General features: G+C 39.4%; 3 protein-coding genes across 5 annotated transcripts in view; 2 read left to right on the forward strand and 1 right to left on the reverse strand.

Annotated features, from left to right (window-relative positions):
* LOC117943832 (interleukin-17 receptor C-like) lies at positions 1–8,269 on the forward strand. Of its 2 annotated transcripts, none has more exons than XM_034870201.1 (15): positions 1–156; positions 481–818; positions 1,129–1,375; positions 2,043–2,146; positions 2,322–2,436; positions 2,520–2,561; positions 2,668–2,783; positions 5,086–5,142; positions 5,263–5,326; positions 5,416–5,636; positions 6,024–6,077; positions 6,169–6,220; positions 6,302–6,406; positions 6,790–6,828; positions 6,946–8,269. In XM_034870201.1, exons 2-15 carry the CDS (start codon positions 720–722, stop codon positions 7,602–7,604), a joined length of 1,974 nt encoding a protein of 657 aa, XP_034726092.1. In that variant the 5' UTR covers positions 1–156; positions 481–719; the 3' UTR covers positions 7,605–8,269. The 2 variants fall into 2 exon arrangements, with proteins under 2 accessions (XP_034726092.1, XP_034726093.1); XM_034870202.1 differs by having other exon boundaries at positions 6,311–6,406.
* Positions 8,270–8,388: 119 nt separating this feature from the next.
* LOC117943833 (protein disulfide isomerase Creld1) lies at positions 8,389–11,542 on the forward strand. Of its 2 annotated transcripts, none has more exons than XM_034870203.1 (6): positions 8,389–8,563; positions 9,079–9,181; positions 9,274–9,357; positions 9,983–10,078; positions 10,191–10,331; positions 10,409–11,542. In XM_034870203.1, exons 1-6 carry the CDS (start codon positions 8,417–8,419, stop codon positions 10,627–10,629), a joined length of 792 nt encoding a protein of 263 aa, XP_034726094.1. In that variant the 5' UTR covers positions 8,389–8,416; the 3' UTR covers positions 10,630–11,542. The 2 variants fall into 2 exon arrangements, with proteins under 2 accessions (XP_034726094.1, XP_034726095.1); XM_034870204.1 differs by having other exon boundaries at positions 8,455–8,563; positions 8,972–9,181.
* Positions 11,543–12,222: 680 nt separating this feature from the next.
* Positions 12,223–17,000, reverse strand: part of LOC117943421 (ERC protein 2-like) — a 37,260-nt gene continuing 32,482 nt past the window's right edge. The window contains exons 19-22 of the mRNA XM_034869534.1: positions 16,798–16,861; positions 16,460–16,527; positions 16,150–16,333; positions 12,223–16,033 (exon numbers count right to left, since the gene is read on the reverse strand). Of these exons, the coding sequence (XP_034725425.1) occupies positions 16,501–16,527; positions 16,798–16,861 (91 nt within the window). The 3' untranslated portion in view covers positions 12,223–16,033; positions 16,150–16,333; positions 16,460–16,500. The remainder of the gene's footprint in view (positions 16,034–16,149; positions 16,334–16,459; positions 16,528–16,797; positions 16,862–17,000) is intronic.

Genomic DNA, 17,000 nt, shown 5'->3' on the forward strand with positions numbered 1-17,000 from the left:
GGAGAGAGAGAGAAAGAGGGAGGGAGGGACTTTTCCTGAGAAAGGATTGTGACGCACTGCATGGTTCAATTTTCACCTGACTCAAACACTTCTGGGCAACTGTGACAATGTGTACACCTGGTCTGAGGAGAGGAACTACAGTGGATTACTAAAACAGTAAGTAAGATGTTGCTTTTTATGAGGCTACTAATATAATTTGATATCATTTCTGATGTTACCGTACATATGTTCTTGCATATGTTCTTCTTGTTCATGTTAGCTGTTTTACTGAAATGCTTCAAGTTGTTTTAAGAAGAGACCATCCAGTTCTCAGGAATTATGTCTATAAAGAGATTTGTGAACTTGAAAAATTGAATTAGTCAGCAGAACAGAAAACAGTTGGAGCCTGTTTATATCGAAAGAACAAACGGTTGCCATTGTTGCTATGAAGAAACAACTGCATGTACCTGCTTGCATTTATGTATGTCTCTTCTTCCCTAGGCAATGACCAAAAGAAAAGTCCATCAACCAGCTTCTTAAACAGTTTGTCTCAATTCACTGCCTCCCATGCCAGTGTGCAGTTTCAGCCAGGATATCATCAAGTTGATTTTCCACCCTTAAGTCACGATAAGGACAAAGACACTGAGCTTGTTTAACAAAGCTGTCATGTTGCTCCTGTAGAAAGATGTTTGGTGAAAAATGCTGTAGGACTTAAATCTTTTGATGTGTCCCCAGGCAAAATGTTTCTTCCTGTACAGTCCATTTGGTGCATTGTACTGACTCTATGCATGTCAGTCTATGGTTTGGAGATTCCTGAATATGAAGTCATTTGCTCACAGGTACTGGACCTACATTTCCTGTGTCGCAGTAGTGTACATATAGTTTTTATTGACAGATTACACTTTTAATTTCCTTTTACTACTCTAGCCTGCTGTGACATTTTAATTTGACCTTTTACTGATAAAGTGTTTTGTTTGCAAACATTTAATTAGACACAGGGGTTTGGCCATCTGCCCTCTTTTCACTACACAGGGCTGGTGTATGTCCATAACACAGCCCTCTGAACAGCAAACATTTACCATCCAGATAACATTCACTGCAAATGTGATGCCAAACATTAAACATATGTCAAATTCTGTCTCCTTTTAGGGTCTCTCTGATTGCACCATCATGAGCCATGTGCTCATGACCCAGACTGTAGCAGAGGACAACAATGCTGTGTATGTCCAAAAACTGACTCCATCTATCAAGCTCTGCTGCAGAGACAGTGCACCATGTACATTATGTCTGATGATAGACATAGAGATAAACATCCATCTGGATAAAGTCAATGAGGATGAAAGCTCTGGGTATGGGGAAGAGGATTATAGCGAGGTGACAGAGAGGAATCCAAAAGGTAAAAACTAAAGCTACCAATGTAGTCTACTGTCACATTATCACTTGTTATTAAATGACCATACAGGTTGTTTTGTACGCTTAAATCCATTAATGAGCCTTTTATGTCATTGTCTCCCACGTATACCACGTTAAGATAAGATAAGATAAGATAGACTTGTTTAATCCCACACTGGGTTCAATTGGGGTTAATATAACTATAATATGACTGGGGGTTAATATACCCTGCTTTAAATTGATGGTCTACCATCATGGCTGCTTATTTACATTACCGTCACATGGTTATTGATAGTGGAAACTATTTTGAGCATGTTTGTGTCATTTCCTTGTCATTTTTTTTGTAACTTTAACACCATAGAGAAATTTCATTTTTGGCTTTATTTTCATTGTTGATTGAGCAACCTAGACAGATAATAAACAGGCTAACATGTTTACTGTAATCAACTTGAATCTAGTGGAGTGAATGAGTCACAGTAAAACAAAAAAAAGGTATTTTATGAAAAAACAATATATGTAGGCCTTCAATATGTTATGTATACTTAGTTCATAGTTAGTGTAATGGGTTGATACATGACGAAATACTGGTATTGCGTGTGTGTTGGAAGTGGAAGTTTTCTACAGGTATGTTTCCATGAATTCTCAGCCACACCTTGTTTCTGTTGCAACAGCGTCTGTGACAGTGTGTTACAGTGTACCTACCATGATGCCCACGTGCAAGAAGGTGGAGTTCACGGTTAATCATACAGCTCTTACTCTGCAAAACCAAGCAAAGGTACTGTAGACTCCCTGTACTGGAATATAAAGTCTGTACTGTCAATAGGGATGTACTGTATGCTCACTTCTGCTCATCTTGTCGTGTAAACGATGTGTGTGTGTGTGTATGTGTGTGTGTGTGTGTGTGTGTGTGTTTGTGTGTGTGTGTGTGTGTGTGTTTCTGACTTCTATAGATTATAGTGAAGATTACTAAACCTGCTGGGATTTCCTTCAGCAGCCATGTGATTGTTCATTCTTCTGCACAACCAAAGCTATTGCAAAAAGTTGATGCTCCTTCTCTAGATGAAGGTATGACGTCTGGTCTTCTAACTACAAAGCACCTTTGAACTTATAACTAGCTTCCAGTAGTGACACATATCATCTTTCTTCAGTTTGCGTCCAGGAGCAGAAGGAACATGTAAAAGAGTGTCATGGTGAGCAATCCCCTGCATAATTTGTTTAATATGTGTTGGTTTTACTTGTGCTGTCTAATTTTATTATTTGGGGAAACTAACCATTTTTTTCTTTCCTTTCTTTCAGGGCCAAGTTTCAGCTGTGTAGTTGACCAAAAGATGAATTGGGTGGAGCTGCAGTTTGGCAGGAATAAAAGCCTCCCCTTTGTTTGTGTCCAGTATGAGAAGAATGGAATATGTCAGGTCAGTGTTAGATATCTGTGCTAATTTTGGGGGCAGTCACAGTTATTAATATATGTTTTTTGCTTCTTTTTGCAGAGGTAAAGAAAGTATTCAGATCCTTTGCTTATGTAAATGTAACAAAACAATGTAAAAAAGAGCAACAGACTGAAGTGAAAGTTCAAAACATTATTATTACCCATGCATTTGGTACAGCAATGCATCCTATTTTACAAGCTGATCATGTTTTGTATTTAAAATGTTTGCATAGTAGTACACTCAACAATATGTATTAGACAATAAGCATTGTCGTTAATGATCAATCTGCCCATTAGTTTCTCAATTAATCCTTTTGTTAATAAAAATGTCCACATTTGTAGGAATTACAAATCACAATTTCCAAAAGCTCAACTTGGCATATTTTAAGTATTTTGTCCAATCAGCAGTCTAAACTCTGCATATATTAATTTTATTACCATACAGTGGGCCTCAAAATTTTGGGCACCACAGGTAAAAATTATTGTATTAATGTGCATAAAGAAGCCAAGAAAAGATGGAAAAAGGCATCGAGTGACAGATTAGACATTCATATAATATGTAATAAAAAGCTAGATTTTATTTCCATCATTTACACTTTCAAAATAACAGAAAACAAAAAAATGGCGTCTGCAAAAGTTTGGGCACCCCGCAGAGTTTTTAGCATGCACCGCCCCCTTTGGAAAGTTGAGACCTGACAGTGTCATGGATTGTTCTCAGTCATTGTCTGGAAAGACCAGGTGATGTCAATCTTTAAACTCATATGATCTTGCCCCAAAAATCAGCACCTTCTAAGCAGTTGTCTGGAAACCTGAAACTGAAAATAGTTGACACTCACAAAGCAGGAGAAGGCTATAAGAAGATAGCGAAGTGTTTTCAGATCCCAATATCCTCTGTTCGGAATGTAATTAAGAAATGGCCGTCATCAGGAACAGTGGAAGTTAAAGCAAGATCTGGAAGACCAAGAAAAATATCAGACAGAACCGCTCGCAGGTTTGTGAGAAAAGCAAGTCATAACCCACGTTTGACTGCACGATCCATCTAGAAAGACCTGGCAAACACTGGAGTTGTGGTACACCATTGCAATATAAAGAGATAATTGTACAAATATGGTCTTCATAGAAGAGTCATCAGAAGAAAACCTCATCTACGTCCTTACCACAAAAATCAGCGTTTGAAGTTTGCAAATGAACATACAGACAAGCCTGATGCATTGTGGAAACAAGTTATGTTGAGGTAAAAATAGAACTTTTGGCCGCAATTGACAAGTCATTTTTGGAGAAAAAAGGGCACAGAATTTAATGAAAATAACCTCTGTCCAGCTGTTTAGTATGGGGCCGGATCAATCATGCTTTGAGGTTGTATTGCAGCCAGTGGCAAAGGGAACACTTTGCGAGTAGAAGTAAAAATGGATTTAATAAAATGTCAGCAAATTTGGGACGCAAACTTGATGACATCTGTGAAAAAGCTGAAGTTAAAGAGAGGATGGCTTCTACAAATGGATAATGTTCCTTAACACACCTCAAAATCCATGGTGGATTACATCAAGAGGCGTAAACTGAAGGTTTTGCCATGGCCTTCACAATCTTCTGACCGCAACATAATTGAAAATCTATGGACAGACCTTAAAAGAGCAGTGCGTGACGGACAGCCCCGAAATTTCAAAGAACTGGAAGACTTTTGGAAGGAAGAATGGGAGAAGATACCTCAAACAAGAATTGAAAGACTCTCGGCTGGCAAAAGAAGAGTTTCCAAGCTGTGATACTTGCCAAAAGGGGCAGTACAAGGTAATGGCTCTGCAGGGCACCCAAACTTTTGCTGACACAATTTTTTTGTTTTCTGTTATTTTGAAAGTGTAAATGATGGAAATGAAATCTAACTTTTTGTGACATATTACACGAATGTCTAATCTGTCATTTGATGCTTTTTAGAGATTTTTCCATCTTTTCTTGGCTTCTTTATGCACAATATTACAATTTTTTTTCCTGGGACGCTCAAACTTTCAAGCCCCACTGTATACAAGAAAAAGCATGAAATAGAGCCAGTGAATCAGAAAAGAGAGAGAGTTTTGACCAAAAAGGTCAGAAAAAACATATCCATGAATCAAAATACACCATTGTGTCTCGGCTTGAGCCTTCTCTTTCTGAAATTCAATAGGAAGTAACATAAAATGGAAGTCAAGTAAAGTACAGTTTACCAAAAGTACTTGGGTAAATGTTCCTATAGTCACTCTCCACCACTGGGTTATCACTCTTATTAAAGCCATGATGTGTTAAATGTTACTTTATAGAGCTGGAATAGGACAACCATCCCTCTGCATTCTGTGACCCCCTGCATGTGTCTTCAGGTACCATCACTTAAAAATCATGATTACTCATGGCTACGTACCACATCTACAGTATCAACAGTGTTGTGTCTACACAGAACTTTATGACTAGTGCGTGTGTGTGTGTGTGTGTGCGCGTAGGTATGGGATGAGGATGATCAGAGGCCTATGCGTACTCAAAGCTGCCCTTTTATTAATAACACAGGTGAGATGTCACTTTCTTTCTGGTTTCACATGATGAATAGTGAATAGTTTACCATTGGTTTGCTGAAGTTTCCTCTGTGTCTATTTTAGATTTTTTCCAAAGGAGCGTATGGCAGAATGTGTCAGTCTGTGTAAGTCTGGGTCCAATGAACAACTACCATACAATGCTGTCATGGAACCTGTCTGCCCCCTGCAGGCTGGAGGGTGAAGTGTGGCCCTGCCAGAAAGAGAACAGCTACTGCAGAGAAGTGAAGGGCTTTAGACAACAGCTGGAAAATGGCACATGGAGACAAAACAGCAAAGGGCAGTGGGTAAGAAACGTGAATACTGAGGGTTGTATCCTTCGTTTTATGCCTGCCATGTTTGTTTTTGTCAACTTCAAAAATGCATTTTTTCCTCAATTTTTTAAAATCCCATCTGCTATGAAAGCACCATACACACACACACACACACACATATACTGTATGTACTCAATATTTTCGTGTGTATCAGCTTATCTCAACTTTTAATTTGCAGCTGTATAATGTTTAAACTGAACAAACTAGCTTTGTTGAAGTATAATATTCAAGATGCTAAACGTTATACACATTTATCCAATTCTCAAATGACATGTTTGGTATCATTGGAAACTTTGGAAACGCCTGGCTGCACAGCATGAGTCTTTAATAACCCAAGATGTACGATTGTGTCCTCTTTAGGAGACAATAAGGGTGTTTGAAGACATCCACGTTCAGCTCTCAGCATGTGTGATGGTAAAGTTTTCACAACCGTCTGTGAGTCATACAGTATATTTATTTAGTTACCAATGTTCAGTAACTCATTTATGTTTATCCATTTGTGAAGGTGGAACTAAAGGGAATGGGACGTGTGCTGGGTCCATTCTGTTTAAAAAACAGTGAGTCTGAAAGTTGGGACAATTTTGCATACAGCACCTGTTTCTTTAACCTTTTATGAACAGGGTTTTCTTTTGTCCTTGGCCTACTTGCAGACAGATCACAGTGGATTCTCCTGGTTGTTGGTGTCATGCTGCTGGTTTGCTTGACTGTGCTCATATTTTATCTCCTTCATGACTTTGTCAAGAGTGAGTTTTCTTTTTTTTCTTTTTGCATTAAGTGTCTTAAACATGTAAGAATACCAGGACAAAGATACCGTGCACAAAGAAGACAAAGCAGTGTTTAATTTCTCTGGTCCTGAATTTGTAACCAACCCATGATAAAATGCGCTGTCCAACGTTAACTGTATTTCCTCAAGCACTTACCAGAAATGGTCATTTCATTTGCCACACAGACCAAATGTTGTTCACTATATCTGGGGATTGTTCATAAAGTGTGCAGTATGCGTTCATTTTACCCACATTTAAAGTTCAAAGAATCATTTATTTGTGCACTGACATGATACATATCCCTGTAGTGTATTTCTGCTTAGCCCTGTTGTATGTTTACTTTTAATTTTTTAATTTTATAGAATGGGCATGGAGCTGGCATCATGGCGGATTTGTAAAGAGTGAGTATTTTCTTTTAATACTACTAATTGTTATAAAAAAGGATCAATAAGTCATGATTGGAGAACTCTCTGACATTGCCCCCCCCCCTCCCTGCCCCATGTTTTTACTCTCTGAAGTTGGCAGAAACGGTCATATGGTGGTGTTGCTGAGCCCCCCGGATGTGGATGATGGTGTTTCAGAGTCAGTGTGTCGGCTTGGCTCCCAGCTCTTTAACCAGGGCTTCAGGGTGTCTGTGGATCAGTGGAGCAGGAAGGAGCAGTGCACTATGGGGCCTCTGCCATGGCTGCACTCCCAGTTGTTGGAGATGAAAAGCCTGGGTGGCCGAATTGTGCTTGTCTTGACCCCAAAAGCCTTGGAGAGAGCAGAGGAATGGACCCATGGGAATGAAGCGGTTAGCAAGATGAAGGGAGACAACGGTCTCCCTCAGATATGTTCCCCTTACTCTGATGTGTTCACGGCCTCCCTGTTCCTCATTCAAGCGGCAAAGCAGCTGGGCATAGCTGGAGAACGTTTTCTTCTGGTGGAATTTGACTCCCATCCAAGCATTGACAAAAGACTACCGGAGCTTCTTCAGGGGCTGCCCCTGTTCCAGCTTCCCTCTCAGATTCAGGCTCTGTTGTCTGAACTTACAGGGAGGGGGTCAGGTAGGAGGACATGGACAAGTTGGAAATGGAGTGCAAAGACCAAAGAGGGAAAAGACAAGCAGATGGCATCACAGTGTAAATATGTTGCCGTTGAGAGAAACTTGGGGACAACGCCTCTAAAGTTCCCATAAATTATTGTTGCATATTATCTGTGCGTATATATGAATGAATGTTCATCTAAATTGTGGATAAGATAAATAGAGGTCACTAAAGGCTGACTGGCAATGATATATATTGTTGTCATGTTAAAAAAAATGCCATGACATGACCAACACATCCATCCCTCATTACTTTTATCAACTACACTTCTCTGTCTGGAATTACCAGAACTCAAACCGGTTTATTTTTCCTTAAGATGTTAAGTAATTTCTTAACAAACGGCTGTACACTGCAAGTTTTAGTTTTAACGTTACTTAAATCAGAGTCATTTGTTTGGGACTATTTTCAGCTGCAGATTTGATGTGTTAGCAAACAGCTGGGCAGCAGGAGGAGTTTGTGGGACTGACTCAACTGTTCATTGTTGAAGGGAAATGTCACAAAGTGCACCAATGTTAAAAGTGTTTTTAGTGTTTTTCGGACCATAACAATGGTCTATGACGCAGAGGAATACGGTATACAAGGCTTTGGCTACACAGACTACTTTTTAAAGAATTAAATAATTTTTTGTTGTTGTCTTCTCATCAAATTTGTTGAGGAAGAAAAAATCCTTTGACCTAAACTCTTACAGACTAATTATATCGATGTACTATAAGTCTGTCAACACTTGTCTATAAATAAATGTGCTTGTTTTAGTGCATGGCCGATTCCGGATGGTGATTGGCCATCTCTGAATGAAGGGCGGGGGCTTTTATTGGTGCAATCTGGTGTCATTTTCAGGACACACAGAAGTGCTTGTTAATAATTTTCATTACATCCCGGCGGGGCGGTGCTTTGAGGGTGGTGAATGGTCCGCCCGCTCAAGATGTGTGGTTTGATTTCTTCAATCAAATACAAAGGAGTGTTGAAGTGGGAAAAGCGCGTGTCGGCTGTGTTCTCAGCATTTAAACTATACTTAGGAGGACAGAGTTCAAACACGACGCAGTTAAAGGAGGTACAGTAAAACCCTTAACTTTTGACTAGAGTTTGTATTCAGGTCCACTTAAATGATTGGTGCGCTATTTGTAAAGGTACAGAAGTATGGCAGTAAGTAGTAATAAATATTTGCTGTCAGATTACTGTAGTGAAGTAAAAAGTACAATGTAATGTCTCTTGCATGTAGTGAAGTAGAAGTATAAAGTTGCATATAGTACAATTAAAATACAAAAGTAAAGTAATTGGGTAAAATGTACATAGTTACTTTCCACCCTTAGTGCCACAAACAGACTCCTAAAGTCTGTTTTATACCTGGTGGAGCTTCTTTTCTTTTTTTCAGGTAGAGTCACATATAGCCTACTTTATTCTGTCAGCCATTTGTTCTTAACTTGCAAGAATCATTTAACAACCTGAGTGTGATACTTAGGAGAGAAACAAATGTATCTTGTGGACCTGATGGGACAAGTGGGAGTAAGGATGCTTCACAGGAACCCGCTGCAGGCTGCCTGGCTTTGTTGTCTGTTGGCTGTTCAGGTGCACAGCTGTCCAGATACCTGCAGCAAGTGTTCAGGCCCAGAAAGTGACCAGTGTGAGGAATGTAAAGCAGGATGGACACTCCATAATAACACCTGTGTAGGTACTGTATACAAAAGCTATTATCACATATGTGTATGGCATAAATCGTGCACACTACTGTTCTAAATGTTTTTCTGTTTTGATCTGTTTTAGACGTTGATGAGTGTGGCACGGAGCTGGGTATCTGTCCCACAAACAGCTACTGCTTCAATACAGATGGCTCCTTTGAGTGCAGAGGTCAGTTATTTAGAATTGGAGTTAAAACACAACATGAAGGCTTTTCTAAAGGAGTAGAAATTAAATTAAATTGTCAGATGTGTCCTCAAGTTGTTTTGCTCAACCAGCAGTCAAATTTATAAAGATATTTAATTTAAAGTGAAATAAAAGAGAAAGATGCAGAAAAATCCTAACCATTGGGCAGCTGGAACCAGTGAAAGATTGACATATTTGACTGAAAAATGGCTTGAACAATTCATTAATCAGTTAAAAAAAAAAGTTGTCTTTCCCTTTCAGTTGAACTTGTCACTGACTAATCCAGGCAAACTGAGCCCCCAAACCACAAAAAAAGTGGTAAAAAGTTATCAGACAAAATAAATAATAATAATGTATTGTAAACTAAAAACGCCATCCATATACTGTGTTGTATACAGCTCAAGCAACACTGCATGAACTCTTGTAACAGGAGGCATTAGATCACGCACATCTACAAAGTGTCACGCATAACACACGTAGCTACAGTTGTATGCTTGTTCCATATTAATGGCTTCCCCGGAGAGCCTAAATATTAAATTACGCTAATGCACATTTCACTCATATACATTGTTTTGTAAATAAAGAAATGAAATGGTCACTCTTTCCTCAGGCTGTGACCCGGCCTGTGTGGGCTGTATGGGTAGCGGACCAGCACGCTGCAGGAAATGTGCCTCTGGGTACACACTGACAGGGTCCAAGTGTTTGGGTAATTGCTTAAAAAGAGAATATGTTTAAAGTATTTTTTCATCAGCATGCATTCCTTATGTGCTCCTGGGGATATACAAGTCTCTGATGAGATGATATCTTTGTTTTTGTAGATATAGACGAATGTAGTGACAGGGTACTTACCTGTCATGGTCTGGATGAGATTTGTACCAACACAGAAGGCTCCTTCCGCTGTGACTGTGCTGCAGGATTCATCCATAGGGACGGCGTCTGTGTGAAGAAGCAGCAGCCTGGTGAGTCTCATCATACACACAATCATGTGAATATTGCAACAAACTGCAACCTCTCACATGTTTAACTCCCTTTGCAGGTGTTCAGGGAAAAGGTCTGTTTGAGGATATTCAGGATGACGAGGTGGAGGTGCTGGAGCAGATGATCTTTGGGGTGGTGCTTTGTGCTCTGGCCACGCTGGCTGCTAAGGGGGATTTGGTTTACACATCTGTATTCATGGGAGCAGTGGCAGCCATGGCAGGGTACTGGCTTTCTGACAGGGGAGACCGTTTGTTAGACAGCTTCCTAAAGGGACGTTAAAGCTCAAAACGACTTTAGCATTTAATGTGACACTGCCCAGCAAGGCCTAAGATAATCCCTGCTACTATAAAATGTCACACTTTAAACAACTGTCCAGCTGTATCACTTTTTTGTAATGAGCTTGAAAGTGCTTTTTATTGTTTTTAAGCAGCTACTTTGTTTTGGCATTTGGAGCCATCAACAAACAATGGTACCAATTGTAGCTTGAATTAAGAAGAATTTACATCTTGTTTGAATATGTTTGCAGAAACCATGTACTGTAATAGATTTGCTTCTCATTTAGTAACGATGGCACTGCATTTGTAACGTGCACATTTATACTACATAGTAATATTTCTCTAGTAGTCCCTACTTATTCTGTCATTTGTTAAAAAACAAAATTATTACTAAATCGTTAGTTGCCTGTAATGATCAGCTTCAGTATGTGGTGCACAGATCTTATCAAGCAGAGATAACTAATCTTAAGCTTCTGTATGGGAGGGGCGGGATCATTAGAACTGTTCTACGCTAAAGCGATGCAAATGCTCATGGGAAAAACATGTTCTGAACAGTCATTGCCCTAGTAAAAGTGTGTGTGTTTTTTTTTACATTGTTCTGTTAATGTTGGTTGGGTGTGCATATATGTTTATATCTGGGTTTTAGTTTTGTATTGTTGATTTAGGATTCATGTTTATCTACATTTATAGTTGTTCATGACAGAGACCTGGGTAGGGACTGATGGAGTGAACACAGATTGGAAATAAATAATTTCTGTCTCTAGAGTGAATTGCTCTACACAGCACAGGAGATTGGAAAGTTTCATTGTTTTTTAGGATAATTGAGTTTTTTACTGTTTCTTTAGAAGGAATGCATTGAGTACATCACAAAGGAAAAAAAACATATTTAACAAAGTATGTATCTAGTATTGGTAAGTGGCTTATTTTAGACAACAAGAAATCTTTTTTGTTTACAAATGTTTTTTTTTGTAATGACTACTAATATAAACTTGATTTGTACATCAACTTACTGCTTTATGTTAATATAACGTAACCCCTTAAGTTTCACCTGGTGTAAAAACTTAGACAGTTTAAGGTAAAGGGTAAGGTAAGGTTTACATTTCTAGTTAAGTCAACTACTTTGGGATAACAGTGCACATTTTGTTTTAAGAATATAAAACACTGAAATAAAAGTACTGTGTCAACATACTGTGTGTCCAGGATTCCTCTTTTTTTATCATTTTCCAGGACACTGTTGATGTTTCCATCTGTTGAGTAATGTATAATTATTGAATATTAAAACCTAGGACTTGATATTGGAATGATGGAGATAGAAATAGTAAGTTTACTGAACTTTGCTATTCTACCCACATAGTATTACAGTATTCCAATCGTTTGGTTTTTGCAGTAATGATTACAGGACTAGATTATTCTAATAAGTTGTATTAAAATTTAAACTGATATGAAATTAGTGCACAATTCTACTTACTAGTGTGCTTGGTTACAACATACACGATTCATACCATGCACTCAAGTCGCATACTTGTATTTGTACTAGAAAACGATTAACTGATACGATTTAACTGATTTTAACTTTGAGTAGAAATTTGCAAACAGAGACAGAAAGAAAGTCACCTTTATTTGATGGATATAAACAAGCTGGCCAACACTCAATAGTAATATTCTGATACAGCACATACAATAGCAAACCGGGGCACTGAGGACAGCCTCCTATGTTTAAAAAACAAAAAACATCACAGAGTATCCATGCTTCATTCAATACTTCAACTGAGGCAATCTCGCTTTTTTTCATCTAGGGACTTCCTTTGATAAAGTTCTTTTAAATAGATATTTCTCATTTGCATTCACACACATCCACACATAAGCAACCCCATTAAAGCAGCTAAAGCAGCTACACACACACACACACAAACACACACACACACACACACACACACACACACAAAAACACACACACACACACTCTCTCTCTCTCTCTCTCTCTCTCTCTCTTCTGAATAAATTTACACAAGCAACCCCGAAAACATGCTGCACTCTCACAAAACTGCACAGGCTGTCTACTAGGGGGGACACAGTAAGTGAGACGCACATCACTCTCAAACACAACATCACACCGTCACAATGCACGATGCAGATGGAAGTAATGAAGAGGAATGATGCTTCATGGAAGATAAGCTCACGTTCACACAAGTAATCATTCAGCATGCTGGACACTCACATTGAACTTGTTCCTAGGTCTTTACTGTACAGTTCAAAACATTTACTTATACAAATAGTACAGTCTCAAACTGGCATATTCCATAAGATGAAACAATAGAAAAAATAAAGCTAACTTAAATACAAAAATGAAGAATAAAAAAAGTAAACAATATTTGTTCTGTCAAAACAAAAATGTTTCTGGCATTGGTCACAGTGATTTGTTTAATCCAAAGTTTTCAGCAACATACAGCAAAAGAAAAACAACCCGTATACAAGAATAAAGTGAAAATGTATGTTAGGCTTTTCAGACCTTTTTCATGAAGGCCTTTGAGAATTATTTGTGGACCTATAGGCCTTTCAATTCAAGTCTCTCTAAACGGCTGCTTCTAGGTACAGATGCAGACTTGACTTCTTGACTCCACCTCACACTGAATGTGAAGTCAGTCATTCACAACCAGGATTTGTCTTTCGTCTAAGCCCAGGAAACCAGCCCCAGCTTCTAAACCTTTGTGTCTTCTAAACCTTATTTTCTGACACAACAGTTAAGCAATCACTCTGCATAGAGAACAGGAGATTATCCTTATATCATCGCTTCCAGTTGGCACATTATGTAAAAATCAGCATGCATGGGCACAATTGAAATGGTTTGTGTTTTCTACCATGTAATTCGTATATGGTATTCCATGGTAGGAGAACCCCCTACTTCAAGTATTCAGTAGATAAGGACCTGAAAATGGAGGATTCATACTCCGCCCCCCTGATGGTGAAGTGAGAGGATTTTTGCTCCTCTGTCTGTTTGCATTGTCTTCCCTTTTTTCCCCTAAAATCTAAATCAGGACCTTTCTCGTAACATTTGTAAACACTAACACAAAAGCTTCACACAATCACTTAATTCTTGGTCAGTTACAGGAACTGTAGAGGTTCATATGTGAAGCGGACACATAAAAGGCTATGCATGGATCACCTCTGTTTGTGGATCGATGGGTAGATGGAAAGACATTTATATACAACGATCAACAATTGGCCATATAAGGAAGACACACAAGCACCATGAGGGGAGGGAGAGGAAGTAGGGGATTGTAACAGTCTAATTTAATTTTCCACTATACTGCACCAATGTGTGTTGGTTTTTCTACTTAATCAGCCGTCACGGTCACATATGTTACCACATCTGTTTACAAACGACAACGACGACAAACACGCGAAAGAAATGCATCCTGACAGAGTCACTTAAACCTCCACTTGGATGTTAAACGTGATAGTCCTCACTCACAAGTGCAAGTTTCTGACTGCTGAGTGCAGCAGACATAATCTCACTGCTACTTATGTGAGCTGCAAAGTTCAGTCTTTTTTGTTCAAAGTTGTTACCACAAGCCAAGTGGTGTTCAACTAAAGGTTTTCACATTGAAGAAAGGAATGTAATAATGTCTTCTTTTCTAGACTTCTAGATAGATTTGGATATTCTTCTCTATTTCCCATAAACTGCTCTAAAGCTCTTATATATATATATATTTTCTTTCTTTTTGGGCTGTCCTGTGTTTTCAGACAGGGAATGTTACTTTCTGCTGAGGGGTTTTCTCACAATGTACAAATCAGAGGAAAATAACACCACTCAACACTCTAAATAAGACATATCTCTGACGTCCAGCCAGTTAGAAAAATAACCATGAAGAAAAAAAATCATATATTATCTTGTCAGTTTGAAACGATTTTCTGACCACATATAGACACACTATAGATTTCTCTCTATATGTATAATATATGTATATCTATAATATATGTGTACAGTTTTTACGAGGCACAAGCCACCTTGTTGAGAAGGAGAAAACAAGTCACTATGATTGAGGAGGTCACACAGACTACTGCTGGAAGAGGAGAATTACAAGGGAGAGGGGAGCAGGAGCATACTGTAGGTCAGAGACTGGGGTGTCTGGTACAAATAGACCAGCAGGAAAATATCTATTGAACATCCTCCACTTCATAGTCTATAATGTATTTATAGTAGCAGTATTCCTAGAGGGAGATCACCTCTGCGTGGGTGTTGAAGTGATTGTTGATCACAAAGCACCCCAAGGTCAAATTGTATGTACAAAGCAGTCTTTACGAGATGGTTTGTGAAGCCCATTGTGGGATCAAGCTCCTTGACTGTAAAAGGACTAAAAGATGCTCTTGAACAGGTCTTCTGACACCATTTAGTTTGAGCACCAGCAGAAGCACCATTAGTAAAAAATCCTGCAACATGGAGGAGGTGCATAGTCTCAGAAACTCAAAATAATCTGACTGATTAATTGTTTCTGACCACTCTCTTGGCCACCCTGATTGGATGGTTAATTACACTTTGACTGATAAATCTGAGTGAGGATGGGTAAATAAAAATGCATTCACTCTGAATTGACATCTGCATAGATTGTTTTTTTTTTTTGACTACTTCTGATTAAAATGAGGTAACATGAAGAGAAACATGGATGGCACCCACAGCCTTGAGGCTAAAACAAGCGCAAGAACTGGATGGCCCTGCTCGTGCAGCCAAGGAAACCCCTGATCCTGCAGGCAGAGCTAAAGGCGTACTATCAGTCAGCTCTAAACTCTTCCTTTTACCAATAAGAAATTACAAAAAAAAAATACTCAAATCTGGTGTGTGGAAAAAGCAAGTGAAGGGACACTACATCACTTTTAGAAATGCAGAGCATAAGCCTCTTTAGAAATAGATGTTGTTTGGGGGCATGTATAAAGGTAAAAAAGAGGTCCATGTGTGCCACAAAGGATAAAATACCTCATCAAAATGATCAGATGATTAAGATTATGACTACAGAAGGACAATGAGTCATGAGGGTCATTATAGCCAGGTAGAGGGGTCAGATGGGGGGGGGGGGGGGGGGGAACCACAGCCAGAGGAGTCAGTCAGGCAGGTGAGACATTCAGCAAGACAACCATGATCTTGAATCAATTACAGGAAGAAGGATGAGGAACAAATACTGGGCTGGCAGACTGAAGGGAGATCACTGCTTGGAGGATCATGAGGGCATTGTTGGCTTGAAGAGGTTCAGTGTTGAGCTGGTGACAGACAGGTGAAGTGACCTGTGTGAGAGCTCTGATGCAGGGCTGCCTTGTTGATCGCATGCCCTGTCCAAGCAAGAATTTGATACATGTCTCCCCATCGGCATCAACATCTGTCCCATTCCTTCCAATTCAGTCCTCTATCTGTGATCCTGTCGGAGGAAGTAGATGGCCCAGAAAATGAAGAAGAACATCATTGCCATATGGAAATTTGTTTTAAATATACATTATTTTATTATACATAATAATATGAAATGTTTGAAATCACCTGCTCAGCTGTCAGTCTCCCCGCATGGCCTGGACACCTGAGTGCCTCCTCCCTTCCCCCGGAAAATAAACAAAAGGTCCCATTGCTGAGTGTTGATTGAGTGGAGGTAATACATGTTTGTCCGGGTACTGTAGTGTTTCAACATTATGGCATGGCTGTGCTCCTCCTGTAGTGACTGAATCTTCTGAATGTGAGAGATAACAAAATCCCCAAATCCAGATGTCACACAGCTGTTTCTAGTGTTATGAAATATAGCAGACACGGTAGGCAGAGAGAATCATGAAGTGGAAAAGTTTTAAACATAGCTCACCCCTCAAAACAATATAAGAGCTTTGGTTGTTGCAGCAAATATCATGCCCAAATGCCCTCGTCGTCATCCTGTTAAAGGCAGTGTTACAGGCCACCAGCAGCAACATGCATGGAGGAAAGAAAGCAGACAGAAACTGGAGGAACTGCTGATCAAAAGACATCACTGGAACAGCAGGCATTGCGATAGAAAAAAAAGCGTTTAAAACGTTTACACGTAAAAGAAAGCATCAGATAATTTATCAATGTAGTAAAGTAGTTGCAGTTGTGTATTGTCAGTGATTTTCCAAGGTTATACTTTTATCGGTGAATTGTTGGGATTTAAATTTTTTTACATCTAACCTGGTCCTGTGCAGGGCGGTGACCAGCATGTGGGGGTCCTCGGGCCGGCCCGCCACGATGATGGGGAGACGGGTGGCGTGGATGCTGGCCATGGTGCGGGTGCTGAGGGTGTTGAGGGTGTTGAGGATGCTGAGGGTGTTGAGGGTGTTGAGGGTGTTGAGGGTGTTGGGGGTGCTGGGGATGTGGATGTTGGGGGTGGGGTC

This window comes from Etheostoma cragini, chromosome 4, assembly GCF_013103735.1.
Source record: "Etheostoma cragini isolate CJK2018 chromosome 4, CSU_Ecrag_1.0, whole genome shotgun sequence".
Classification (NCBI taxonomy): Eukaryota; Metazoa; Chordata; class Actinopteri; order Perciformes; family Percidae; genus Etheostoma; species Etheostoma cragini.

Bases quoted from the DNA above. Each gene is read 5' to 3' on its own strand.
- LOC117943832 (XM_034870201.1), top strand. From the start codon at position 720: ATGTTTCTTCCTGTACAGTCCATTTGGTGCATTGTACTGACTCTATGC. The intron at 819-1,128 runs GTACTGGACCTA...GTCTCCTTTTAG, and splicing joins ATGAAGTCATTTGCTCACAG to GGTCTCTCTGATTGCACCAT. The intron at 6,078-6,168 runs GTAAAGTTTTCA...CCATTTGTGAAG, and splicing joins AGCTCTCAGCATGTGTGATG to GTGGAACTAAAGGGAATGGG.
- LOC117943833 (XM_034870203.1), top strand. From the start codon at position 8,417: ATGGTCCGCCCGCTCAAGATGTGTGGTTTGATTTCTTCAATCAAATAC. The intron at 9,182-9,273 runs GTACTGTATACA...GATCTGTTTTAG, and splicing joins CCATAATAACACCTGTGTAG to ACGTTGATGAGTGTGGCACG. The intron at 9,358-9,982 runs GTCAGTTATTTA...CTCTTTCCTCAG, and splicing joins TGGCTCCTTTGAGTGCAGAG to GCTGTGACCCGGCCTGTGTG.